The 12,210-nt window shown below is 47.4% G+C and overlaps 3 protein-coding genes across 5 annotated transcripts; 2 read left to right on the forward strand and 1 right to left on the reverse strand.

Annotated features, from left to right (window-relative positions):
• Positions 1-67: 67 nt before the first annotated feature.
• LOC120897431 (nucleobindin-2-like) lies at positions 68-3,315 on the reverse strand. The gene is given in 6 exon segments (XM_040302332.1): positions 68-1,400; positions 1,469-1,491; positions 1,494-2,352; positions 2,454-2,558; positions 2,638-2,876; positions 3,183-3,315. Coding segments are annotated over 5 exon segments (1,854 nt in total). The 5' UTR covers positions 2,782-2,876; positions 3,183-3,315; the 3' UTR covers positions 68-677.
• A 40-nt stretch (positions 3,316-3,355) lies between these two features.
• LOC120897430 (ADP-ribosylation factor GTPase-activating protein 3) lies at positions 3,356-7,894 on the forward strand. 2 transcript variants are annotated; one of them, XM_040302329.1, is made up of 7 exons: positions 3,356-3,866; positions 4,052-4,243; positions 4,335-4,466; positions 4,825-4,983; positions 5,169-5,952; positions 6,032-6,352; positions 6,444-7,894. In XM_040302329.1, exons 1-7 carry the CDS (start codon positions 3,789-3,791, stop codon positions 6,608-6,610), a joined length of 1,833 nt encoding a protein of 610 aa, XP_040158263.1. In that variant the 5' UTR covers positions 3,356-3,788; the 3' UTR covers positions 6,611-7,894. The 2 variants fall into 2 exon arrangements, with proteins under 2 accessions (XP_040158263.1, XP_040158265.1); XM_040302331.1 differs by lacking the exon at positions 4,825-4,983.
• Positions 7,895-8,609: 715 nt separating this feature from the next.
• LOC120894918 (DEAD-box ATP-dependent RNA helicase 9-like) lies at positions 8,610-11,044 on the forward strand. 2 transcript variants are annotated; one of them, XM_040297812.1, is made up of 3 exons: positions 8,610-8,767; positions 10,198-10,260; positions 10,343-11,044. In XM_040297812.1, exons 1-3 carry the CDS (start codon positions 8,649-8,651, stop codon positions 10,674-10,676), a joined length of 516 nt encoding a protein of 171 aa, XP_040153746.1. In that variant the 5' UTR covers positions 8,610-8,648; the 3' UTR covers positions 10,677-11,044. The 2 variants fall into 2 exon arrangements, with proteins under 2 accessions (XP_040153746.1, XP_040153745.1); XM_040297811.1 differs by lacking the exon at positions 8,610-8,767 and adding an exon at positions 9,590-9,775.
• The last annotated feature ends 1,166 nt before the right edge of the window (positions 11,045-12,210 follow it).

The following is a 12,210-nucleotide window of genomic DNA, read 5'->3' on the forward strand; positions in this document are numbered from 1 at the left end:
CAAGATTATGATAATATCACCTTACAACAAACGCAAAGGAGGGCATAAGACAGCAGGTGTAGAACACTTTAAATTTTATCACGTGTCAAATACAGTTTTATTGGCAAATTGTTTTTCTCTTGCTAGACTACTTCATATATATATTTGACAAAAAAGAGTAATAAAAAAACGAACATTACACGGGTAATTCGCTACACGCTACAGTAATTTCATCACAAAGTAGTATTCAAGATAATTGCGTTAATCTGCTGATAAATGGTAATGTTAGTTTTACGACAATACGAACATAGCCCCCATCCTTCGCCCACCGACCGACCGACCAAGTCTCTTCTCTGTCCAAAGTCCCAACGGAGAAGGGGTCAGGTCAAATCTGGAACGTGGGGCATGTGTTTTTTACGGAATCAGCACGGTTGGTTGTAATACCTTAGACATTTCGTTCAGCCCCCGTTACCTATCTACATTTTGAGTCGTGTGTAATCGTTTGCTTCGCAAACGGAGTGTTCTCGGTTTGTTATTGGTTTTGTGTGGAAGCTTCGGAACGCTAAAACGAGAATGTTGTTTCATCATTGGCGCGTCAATTGTCGTGTGTTGTTGATTCAGTTTGATTCGGCTGTTTCATGCTTTCGTTTGGCTGCAGTTTATCCATCCAACGCTTGTCGCTTCAAGGAGGAGTCGTTCTAGTGTTTCACCTGTACAACGGATGGCTGTGCCGGTACTGCAGGTGGTTGCTGTTGCTGTGGCTGTGGCTGCTGTTGTGGGGAAGATGCAACGTTTCCGGTATGTTGTTGCTGTTGTGGTTGCTGCTGTTGTGCTGGGGCTGGGGCTGCCTGTTGCTGATGGGAAGGAGGCTTCTGGTTTGGCTGTACATTGTTGTTAGCGTGCTGTTGCTGATATTGTGGATTTTGTGGGATCTGATTCGACTGATACTGTTGTTGCTGTTGTGGCGGTTGTTGTTGTTGTTGTTGCTGTTGCGGTTGCTGAGGATATTGGGCCTGTTGTTGCTGTTGATGTGGCTGCTGTCCAGGATGTTGTTGTTGTTGAGGTTGTTGCTGGTAGTGCTGCTGTTGTCCAGGATGTTGTTGCGCTGGGACAGGTTGAGCCTGTTGGTGCTGTGGTGCCGCCTGTTGTCCTGTGTATACCGTAGACTGCTGACCGGTGTAGGTTGGATTAGGATGGACCTGATGCGGTTGCACATTGTCGTAGATCTGGTTGGGATGAACGTTTATCTGCTGGCCATGATTATTGTACCCTGGTGGAGGAGGTCCCTGCTGATGGTGCTGCTGTTGTTGCTGATAATGCTGCTGCTGCTGGTGGTATTGCTGTTGTTGATGCTGCTGTTGTTGCTGGTAGTGCGGGACCTGGTGCTGTGGAATTGCGTTCGGATGCACCTGATAGGCTCCCTAGAAATCATACAAAAACACAAAATTACTTTAACGTCCTAAAATCAACTTTCGACCACACCACTTACATTCGCGTCCGGGTGGTACCCTGCGGCATATTGGGATGCGGCGGCAGCTTGCCCTCCGCAACGAGCCGCTGAATCTCCTCCTGCCGTCGGCGCTCAAACTCCTGATACTCTTCGTGCGTAAACTGGGGCTCATGGTCGACCGTGTCCCAGCCCGGATCCTTCTGGAACTCGTCGCGCTTCGTCTGCTCGATGAACTCCTCGTAGCTGATCAGCCCGTCCTTGTTCGTGTCCGCCTCCTTGAACACGTGCTCCCGCATACGCTCCATCTCCTCCGCCCGCTCCTTCATGTCGTCCTCGGGCGCCCCGGCCTGGTACATCTTGTTCAGCTCGTTAATGAACAGCACCTTCACCTCGTTCTCGTCCCACATGTTGTTGCCGTCCAGATCGTGCAGCATAAAGAACGTTTTCGGGTCGAAATCCTGCCCATCCATGTGGTCCTGCTTTTCCCACACCTCCTCCAGCTGCGCCTTGTTGCCGGGATGGTGTATCTTCTCGTGGTTGTCGTGCTTGGCCTGCTGGCGCTTCAGCTCCTCCTCGTACTCCTTCCGGTGCTGCTCGTCTAGTGCGCGCAGCTTCTCCTGCTTCTCGAACTCCTTCTGCAGCTCGTACTGCTTGAACTCTTCCCGCCGGCGGCGATCGTTCTCCTGCAGGTCCTGCGACGTCTTCAGGATCAGCTTCTTCAGATCGTCGATCTCGAACGTGTGCGGGTTCGAGTGGTCCACGTGCTCGCTAATCTTCAGATGGTCCCGATCGATCTCGTTCGTCAGCTCGAACTGCTTCGTCGCTAGCTCCTTCAGCCGCTGCAGCTCCATGCGCTTCAGCTCGTCCAGCCGCGACCGCACGTGGTGCCCAACGTACTCGAGCTCTTGCGCGATCACACCGGACTGTTGCAGAAAACAACAACAAAGAAAGAAGTTAACAGTGAAAGGGAGCTTCTTCCACGTGGTACATTCCGTGTGCTTATTCACCCAGAAACAAAACATACCCGAATGTCGGATTCTGCCGCCTTCTGCAGTTTTTCAGCAAACACAGGATCGCTTTCCAGCACGTTCACAACCTCCTGGAGATACTTATTGTACTCGATAATGTTCTGAAAAAGGTAAACAAACATTCCAACATGAAGACCCAGACTTCGCCAGACTCTCTTCCTCCTCCGCTCGAACGTGTACCTCCATGCGTTCTACGTTGCTGTCCTCGTGCTTTTCCTCCTTTTCGGCGGGCTTTGGTGGCTGTGTCACAACCGGAAGTCCCAGCATCGTTGGCAGCATCCCGGCTACCAACAGCAGCACCAGTATGCTGCCATTGCCCTTCATCGTAAACGAAGAGCTGGTTTCACTTCCGCGTTGGATCGTAAAAGCAGGAATTGCCTTGACTGAGATTTCAACGTCGTTGCCACTGCAAATCGATTCTGAGATTGTAAACTACACGTAAGATAAGGAACCGATAACCGAGCCTGTGTCAAAGTTTACTGCCAATCAAAATAACAATAAAATCGAACTAGAAGAGTAGCGCAAAGCAATCTCTCACACGTCAAGGCCACTGGAGCTGGAATAACTTCCAGTTCGTGTTAAAAGGTGTGCTACTGCTACGATTGCCAGAAAAGATCTTTCACTGTTTGTTCAGCACCAGACACATTAAATACATTCACGCAGGCGAATGGTAATCGGCTGACGAAATGTTGCGACAGAAACCGCACGAAAGAACACGTACCTACCCAGCTGCTCACCCGAATAGCAAGTCAATTGTGATTGTTGTTTGATGTCATGTTTTCTGGGTAGACGGGGGTCTGTCACCGTGCCTTCTTCGTGGCACCCTGCCCACCAAGGTTGCTGGTGCGACGTCGTGACGTTACTCTCTACTCACCTTGGGGAGTGCCGTCCCGGAGCTGTCAAACACGTTGCAACGTCAGAGCGTGTCACGTCAAACTGTTTGTGAAAAACGAGAAAAAAAGCAAGAGAAAACTAAAGTGCTGATTGTATTGCTTCATCAAAAGCTCCCCTTTTGGGCTGGAATAGTTGGGCCCTTTTCTCCCCATTCATAAGCGGACGGAACAGTGAAATAGTGGAAAACCAGTGCCGTATGTTTGCCCCACAGTAACGCCACAACGGACGCATCTTTCCAGTCCTTGTTTTTCCACGTATTAGTCGCGTTGTGATTACGCTGGAATTTCCCCATCGGTAGCGCGGACTGTCCTTCCCACACCCAACCCATCCCTTCTTTCCAAAAGGTGATACGTGTTTGCTGCCATTGATCGACCCCCGGGGGAGGAAAGATTAGTTGGCCTCAACCCGTAACGACACACACACACACATCCCCGAACATGGCTGGTGGAAGTTCGCCCTCGAAGGAGGACATCGATGCCATTTTCCATCGGTTACGATCGCAGGCAACGAACAAGGTAAGGTGCGATACACACAGTGGCACAGCGGGAGAGGGTGGGGTTAATGGTTCTGGTCAATGTCACCGTTCACCTTCACCGTTCCCGTGCACCATGACGTGGTCGCGCGCGCGTCCTTCACGAGTGTGGAGCGTGTAACGAGAATTTGCTTTCCTCTTTCTATTTGATGCAATTTCCTCTGGCAGACTTGTTTCGACTGTGGAGCGAAAAATCCCACCTGGTCCACGGTGACGTACGGCGTGTTCATCTGCATCGATTGTTCGGCCGTGCATCGGAATTTGGGCGTGCATCTGACGTTCGTCCGGTCCACCAACCTGGACACGAACTGGACCTGGCTGCAAATTCGTCAAATGCAGGTCGGCGGCAATGCCAATGCGGTATGTATTTCGTGTCTGTGTCATGGAAGAGACACATTTGCACTAAAGCCATAATTAAATTATGTCCCCTGGGGGTTTCCTTTTTTTGTAGGCACAATTCTTCCGCCAGCATAACTGCAACACCACCGATGCGCAACAGAAGTACAACTCACGTGCTGCCCAGCTGTACAAGGATAAGTTGCTAAACAAAGCCCAACAGTCGCTGCAGCTGTACGGAACGACGGTGAGTGTCGAGGTGGAAGCAGCGGAATACCCGTTTACCCTTTCCCTGCGTGTGTTTGCGGCGATAGAGTACCGCTTTGTTTTGGCATTCCCTTTTAGTGTTTCTTAATTCGACACCTGTGTGAATTGTTATTTTTAATTAATTTTTAACTTTCCCTGTTAATGCAACCTTGTGTTACCCCACACTCATGCCTTTAGTTTCACACATTTAAAACAATCACTGCCACTGATTGAAATCACACCCAAGAATAAGGACACCACCGAGACTTGTCTTGCAACAAACTAGCTGGCTAAATTTGGCATTTTTCATTTTCGCTTTTCCTTCCGCGTGCGTGCCAACCACGTGGCTCCAACAACAGCTGCACATTGACAATGCACACGACCTGAACACGACCGCCAGCGAGAAGAAGGAGATGGACTTTTTTGCGGATTGCGACAACTTCGACAACGACACGGTGACGGTCGAACGGAACAACAATCCCAGCAGTGGGCCGAAGGTCGATGCGGAGCTGGAAAACGTAAGTAACATTCACGACACCATCGAAACGGACAGCAAGCAGCATGGTATCGTTTTTATGTTGCATTTCATTTGCCTGTTTTGTTGCTTAGTTTGCTGTGTGAATTCCGTGCTGATCTTATTCGCCCGATCTTCCTCCGAAAAGCTTCCCTTTTCAAACACTTTCTCCTTTCGTTCTTTCCGCAGATTCCAAAGCTGGCTTCCCTGAGCGCCACGGTTGACCCCACCGCTGGGCCGCGGGTCGATTTCCTCACCTCCGAGGTACCGGTTGAGCCGGTCAAGTCAACGATCGGGGTGCGCAAAATACAACCCAAGAAGGGTGGGCTCGGTGCGAAGAAGGGCGGCCTCGGGGCAACCCGCGTCAAGACCAACTTTGCCGAAATCGAAGAGCGCGCCAACATGGCGGACAAGCTGAAGCTGGCGCCGGCCCCGGAGAAACCCATCACTGAGGAGGAAAAGGCAGAAACGCTCGCGAGCGTCCGGCTAGCCTACCAGGATCTATCGATCAAGCAGCACAGGGAGGAGGAAAAGCTGAAAGCGATCGATCCGAACAAGGCGAAACAAATCGAGCGGCTAGGTATGGGGTTCGGCCGGGCGGCCGGTGTTTCCCACTCCGCACTGACCGACATGAAGACGCTCACGCCCGAGGAAGCGACCCGGAGCAGTGCGGCGTCCCTTAGCAAGGCGCTGTACGATCGCGACGATTCGTCCAGTGGCGGCGGTGGCGGCGGCAGCGGTGGAGGTGGAGGAAGTGGAAGTGGTGGCGGCGGCGGCAGTGGTGGGAACGATTTTTTCGATGACTATTCCATAATCTACGGGTTTTCGGGCAGTGGCAAGGGGGCGGATATGAGCGAAGCGACACAGATGGGGTTCGATACGCTCGAGCCGATCGACAGCAAGCGTCCCACGGTGAAGACGATGTTCTCGCCGGCAGGCGGTAGCCTGAAGGGTGGATCGAGCAGTATTAGCGGTAAGTGTCCGTTAGCTTTGCTTTAGCCTGCGAACGTTTTTGTTCATGTTTTTGACTATTTTTGTTTTTCACCTTTTAGATCAACCCACATACAGCCGCGGAGGTGGCGGTAGCAGCGGAAGCAACTACAACAACAACAACAGTAACAGCAGCAGCAGCAGCAACAACAACAGTAGCAGTCGAAGGAACGGTCAACCGCAACCAGTCGATAGCAGCGACGTTGCGCAGAAAAAGTTCGGCTCTGCCAAGGGCATCTCGTCCGACCAGTTCTTCGGCGACGAACAGTCGAGCTACGAACGGTCGGCCAATCTTTCCAAATTCCAGGGCTCTACCAGTATCTCTTCCGCCGACTACTTTGGCCACGGCTCGTCATCGATGGGATCGGGCGGTTCTAGATCCGGTAGGTTATCGGCGCCACGGGCGGACTCGGGCGGGGGGCGATGGAGCTTTTCGTTTGCAATAATGCCATTCCATTCCTTTTCTTGCCCCAGGAGGAGGAGGTGGAGGCGGACCGCGCGGTCCGGCACTGCAGTACAATGGGCCCGATTTGGAGGACGTGAGGGAAAGCGTCCGGCAGGGCGTTACGAAGGTGGCCGGACGTCTCAGTTCGCTCGCCAGCGATGTGATGAACTCGATTCAGGATAAATATGGCTACTGAAGCGCGCGTGTGTGTGTACAGCAGCATCCCGAATGCTGTGGAAGCCGTGCACGGACGTGTCTCCTCCTCCAGCATGGATCACAATCACAACACATTATTGTTAAAAAAAGAAGAAGGCTAACAGCAGCAGCAAACTAAGAGAAAAACAGGACCATTCGCGGTTAATATATTTTGATTTAGAGACGGTTCATGGGAAGCACCAGACGGGGTGGGCTTCCGTTAGTTTCCGGTTGTTTAGCGTATTTTTAGTTTATCTATGATGTGTATTATAAAGTGTCGCTTATTGAAATACAAGGCCTGTGCATCTCTCTCTCGCTCATTTTGTTCAACGGTCCGCTGCCATTTCCATAGTGCAGGGTAGTGCAGTGCAGGTTGTGTTGGAAGCAAGCAGCCCGTTTGCCGATATCATTTACTGCTGGTTGTTTCTTGTTGTGTCCATCCGTTTAGGGTAGAAAAGAATATGTTTTTCGATTTTTAGATATTTTTATGTTGCTTGTATATTTTTGTGTCTTCTACTGCTTCCTTTGCTCTAAAGAATTAGGGTTTTTAGTGTGCCTTGGCTTTGTTTTATTACTTTCAATTGTTTACCCATATATTCCACGTTCGCGTTAAGGGAAGGATCGCCAAACCATCCCACGATGGCGCCTTATAGCAAGCAGCGCAGTAATTATATTATTAGACCCATTAGCAAACGTTACAACATTTAGAAAACAATTAGAAATGTACCACTAGGCTCCAGCTAGGTAAAGAAAGGAACAAAACAAAAAAGCGTTAATTGATCCTGTACTGCTTCAATCTCAGAAACGATTTTTCTACATTAGACCCTCCCCCCTCAATAGATAGTGAAAGCGTAGCACTGGGGAAACCCGATCCTCTCTCACCTTGATACCTTGAGACAAAAGAGAACACTTTGAAGTAGGCGCCACTCTTTATTCCATATTCTTCCTTCCCTCCTTCCCACCTTCTCCAGTATCTGTAAACCAAGCGAAGAATGTTCTGCGATCACGTTTCATCAAGCCGGTTTGCCATTTTAGGGATGCTTAAAAACGAGAGAGAAAAGAAATGTCGTTGCGTTGTTTGTACATTTTTTTGTAAAACCGTAGCATCTATCCTTAAAACTCCGCGTACGAGATAGAAACAGAAAAAACGGTTATAAGCTGGAAAACCCAACCACTTAAAAAGCGATACGTGGGGGGAAAAAACGGGAGATGTGATGCGTACGATTTGTTGAAATACACACAATAAAGCCTCTACTGTACACTGTAAACAGGTTATGGAATGTAAGGAAATTCGTATTCCATTTCGTGCGTTAAACATCGATAGTCGATAGTCGAAATTATCAGAACCGAGTGGCTGAGCGCTCTAAAAATGCGATTTCTCACCGGTGTAGAACCGGTCTGAAAGAAACCACGTCACGGATTAGGTGTATTTTTAATAATTTCTTAAAACCACTGTCGGAAAAATGCGAATTGATTATCATCTCATTAGTAAAAGAGTGTTTGGTGTTCCGAAGAGGAATGGATGGAATTCACATGTCTTTACCAGCTTCTTCTTTTTTTGTCGATGGAAGTAAAACCGCTCCCCCGTCAATAGCGGATTGTGGTGCAAGGATACCGAGCGACAAATTGCCGGCATTAAGGTGTTGTGCGCACACAACGTGTACACAAAGGTGCATAAATCACAACCACCGTTGACCATGGGCTTGGGGACTTGGGTGGTACGTGCGTGGTAACGCGTACGAATGATGCCTCCCGCGTGTGTCACGTGTGCTACATTATATCCATCGCTGGATTCAATTCGCCCATCGCCGGATTATTGGCAAGATGGGCTTGAAGGAAGGAAACCGGTATGCGGAAGAGTTTGAAAGCTCTTAATGCGTTTGTGGGGCTGGATTCCCCCAAATGGGTGATAATTCGTTGGCGGGGTGGGGGGGGAGGCTTGGGCCAGGGATGGGCGGGGGTTTGCGAATTAAAGGTGGTAGATATGCCCAATCTTCCGGTCCGGGGACGGTTAGTTGGTGTTTAGCGTTCGATCCAGAATGGCGCGTGTTTCGAGCTGGAAGACGTTGATCGTTGTCGTTTTGGGGGTTACCGGTGTGATGGCAGGCGTTTCGCCACTGTTTCAGTTCCCCTTCCAATGGAACCAACCGCGACAATTGTAAGTTTGTAAAAGAAGGGGTTTTTTTAAAGATTTTTAGACAAGTTTAGACCGCTATCAGTAGATTAATGTGTACGCAAGGTTGCTTAATTGGTGCAAAAATTTATAAATCAGGAATAAAACTTATCATCGTACTTCAACAAGGCAAATTTAAAACGTTACGTAAATGATAAAAATTGTTTCACTCCGTCACGATTGATCAAACAATCGACGGGGAAGCGTCAATCTGGCGTATCATACGTAAACGAAGCACGCCGCCAAAACCTCTGCAAGTGAATCGTGCCCCGAAGCGTCGTTCGACACTCGTGACAAAGTGCTGATGCGCGTTGCTAGGCAACGTAAATCATAGACGTAGCGTGCAGCCGCCACGTGTTTCTTTCCGCATCGTCGGCAACCGAATATGTATCGCGCTAGCACGATGCGCGACTGTGTAGAACGGTGCAAGGAAAAAAAGTCATCTTTTTTTTATTAAATGCATTGATTCATCGTGTACCGTGCACAATAAAAACAAAAACATACACACAATCACAACCTTTTATACAATGGCCAGCGGCACGGGCAAATCTTCGTGTTTTTCAGCACGCGTGTCATTTGCCGCAAGCCATTTGCGCGCCAACACAAACAACAATTACCGCACTGTTGTGGTGAAGGCCCAGCAGCAGCAGCAGCAGCAGCAGCAGTTGCAGAAGGCTACGGCTAGGGAAGTACGCGCTTCCTATTTGTGGCAAACTAGATTCTGTTTCCACTTCCCACCGCTGAGGAAGCAGGTGGTGCAGTAGTAGTAGCAGCAGCAGTTGCATCTTTTTCGTCAATTGCGGGGCAGTTGCAGTTTAAGTGGCGCAAGATGAGGACGCTTTACACGATCTACTTCCTGCTGGCGGCGTCGTTCTTTGCCGGCATTGTGATAGCGGGAGTGTTGCAGCTCAGCAAAGACCAGCAGCAGGCGAAGCTGGAAGCGTCAGCCGAGGTGGCGGTGCGCAGCAAACGGGAGCTGCTGCGTGTTCTTGGGTATGGGTATTTCGTGGTGGCGTATGCGGTGGCGAATTTTCGTTAATTTTAGTTGAAGTGGATCGAACCGTGCATTCTGTATTTGATTTGTGTGATTGAGTGCTTATACACGATGGCGTGAAATTCGTGTTCGTGAAATTCGCATGCTAAAATGATTGTTAAAAATTAATCAACGGAAAATCAAGTTTTTTACAGACAAATGGAGTTACAAATGATTATGATTTTACAAAGACGCCATTTTCATTTTAGTAGTGTGGAAAAGTTGTGAAATGATTTCAATGAGATTAGCAAATGTAGTGAAAATACTTCTACTATTTACTATTGGAATTCCAACGGCTTTTCTAGTTAGATTTTTTCGAATAGTTATTCCAATCGCTGCGTTAGAAAAACTAATTCTATTTTGTTCTTGACCATGCTTTCAGTGGCGGTTTTGGTGGAGCTTCCGGCGCGAATGCTGCCTCGAACGCGCTCAGTCAAAACGTGGGGTAAGTGTTGTTTGCAAATACAAATTTTCCCCTCGCTTACATTCAGTGCTGATTGTTTCCCTTCTCTTCCCCTCCCCTGCAGTGGATTTGGCTTTTCCAGCTCGAACGCGAACGCAAACGCCTTCAACCAGCAGTTCGGACTCGGCGGGTTCGGTTCGTCCGCCGCCAACGCACAGGCCCAATCGTTCCAGAGCGACGGACCGTTCGGATCGTTCGGTGCATCGGCCGCCAATTCCGCCAGCCAGGGCTTCAGTGCTGGGCCGGGTGGGCTGGCCGGTTCGGCCGGTTTCTCCGGCAGCCAGACGTACAATCTGCTCGGCGGCCGCAAGATCTCGATCGCCTATTCGAACGGATTTTCCCTCGCCAACGGGGGGCGGCCTACGGGATCGAATGGGTTCAGTATTACGCAGAGCTGAGACTAATGTTCCTCCAGAGCCAGAAAAAAGAAACAAATACTCCCTCATAGCAAAAAGAATCCCGTCCTACGAACGAAAATTGTACGTAAATGGTTAGAGAAGGTTATACATAGTTGAGTGGATAGGTGCAGCATAATGTTAACTATTTATTGTACCCTTAAAGCACTACTTATAACGTACCATACAACTAAAAGTTCACAAAAACACACACTGCAATGCAACAATAGTGAAACATGTATTTACAAAACATGTGTGTGCTTCCCGGGAAGCTCAACGTACTCAGTGACTTAGTCATAGAGGTGATCGTACCATTTTGCCTTTATTTAGCAACAAATAAAGTAAAAAAAACCCCTTTGTCTTATCGCTCAGCTGCTTGAGTTGTTGTGGTTCATTCTACTCCATTCGCTTCATGATCACCAACACAAATGATGGGTTGAGTGTTGAAGCTAATCACAACTACTATAGCATGTACCGTTGCTAATACATACTTATGTTGTATTCATTTCCTATTTAAGTGGTTGGATTGTTTCCTAGCTTTATTAAACTTTATTAACATCAATTAATCTTAAACTATTTTAACGTATCGCGTTCCTAGGAACGCCAGTGTTTCCTAACGATTTTTGTAAATATGTCTGTTTCTATCTCACTTTTTTGGACATTAATTTAAAAACATTGAAATCATCGTAAAATGTTTTCATAGTTTCTCAATATTTTTTAATGTGCTATTGACACTGTGCCAACTTTTAAAAGCAAATGTTGCAAAAACAATTCACCTTTTTATACTAATTTGTGGGACAAATTCTAAAATATTTATTAAACTTTCAACGAAATAAAAAAAAATTAAATAGCCAAGAGAAAGTAAAAACATACGGAAAACCTTTTATAATTGTACCATATTAGAGGTGATCATAGTCGTATCTCTTTACAGTGAATTTAATCAGAGCAGATACGTGTTAATACGGATTTAAATCTTTTATTCACGGTTTAAAATTACACAACAATCAAATGCACAATTTATTACTGCTCTTTTGCGATTCAAACTCACTCACGCTCTGACTCGACTCACTTATCGACTCTTTTTTCATGCTCAACTCACTAACTCTCTGAGTCTCATAGTGCCTAATTTTATAAATTGTTATTCTTCTTACTCTAAATCTGTCTGAGTATAGCCCAACATTTTGATGGATAAAAAGTAGTAAAAAACATAATAAAAAATTAATCTTATTTAAAGGTGAGAATGTTTTGCTACAACTGGTATTTATTACCAATTACTCTGTTATAAATTAGTACCCAGTTACAAAAAATAGAACAACTCGTTCTTTTATACTAATATTTCTTCATTCTGCGAACCATTTACTTGATACTTGTTATTTTTAGTTACTTAGTGTTAATAAATCTTGCCTGCTACAGACAAGCAGTTATTGTTAATAGTTACTTTCACCCTTTGCGCTCATTCCACTCTGACGACCAGTTACCGTATTTCAGCGTATAAAGCCCCCCCCCCTCCCCCTGATAATTATTCATAATTTTAGCA

The sequence above is a fragment of the Anopheles arabiensis genome, chromosome 2, assembly GCF_016920715.1.
Source record: "Anopheles arabiensis isolate DONGOLA chromosome 2, AaraD3, whole genome shotgun sequence".
Taxonomy (NCBI): Eukaryota; Metazoa; Arthropoda; class Insecta; order Diptera; family Culicidae; genus Anopheles; species Anopheles arabiensis.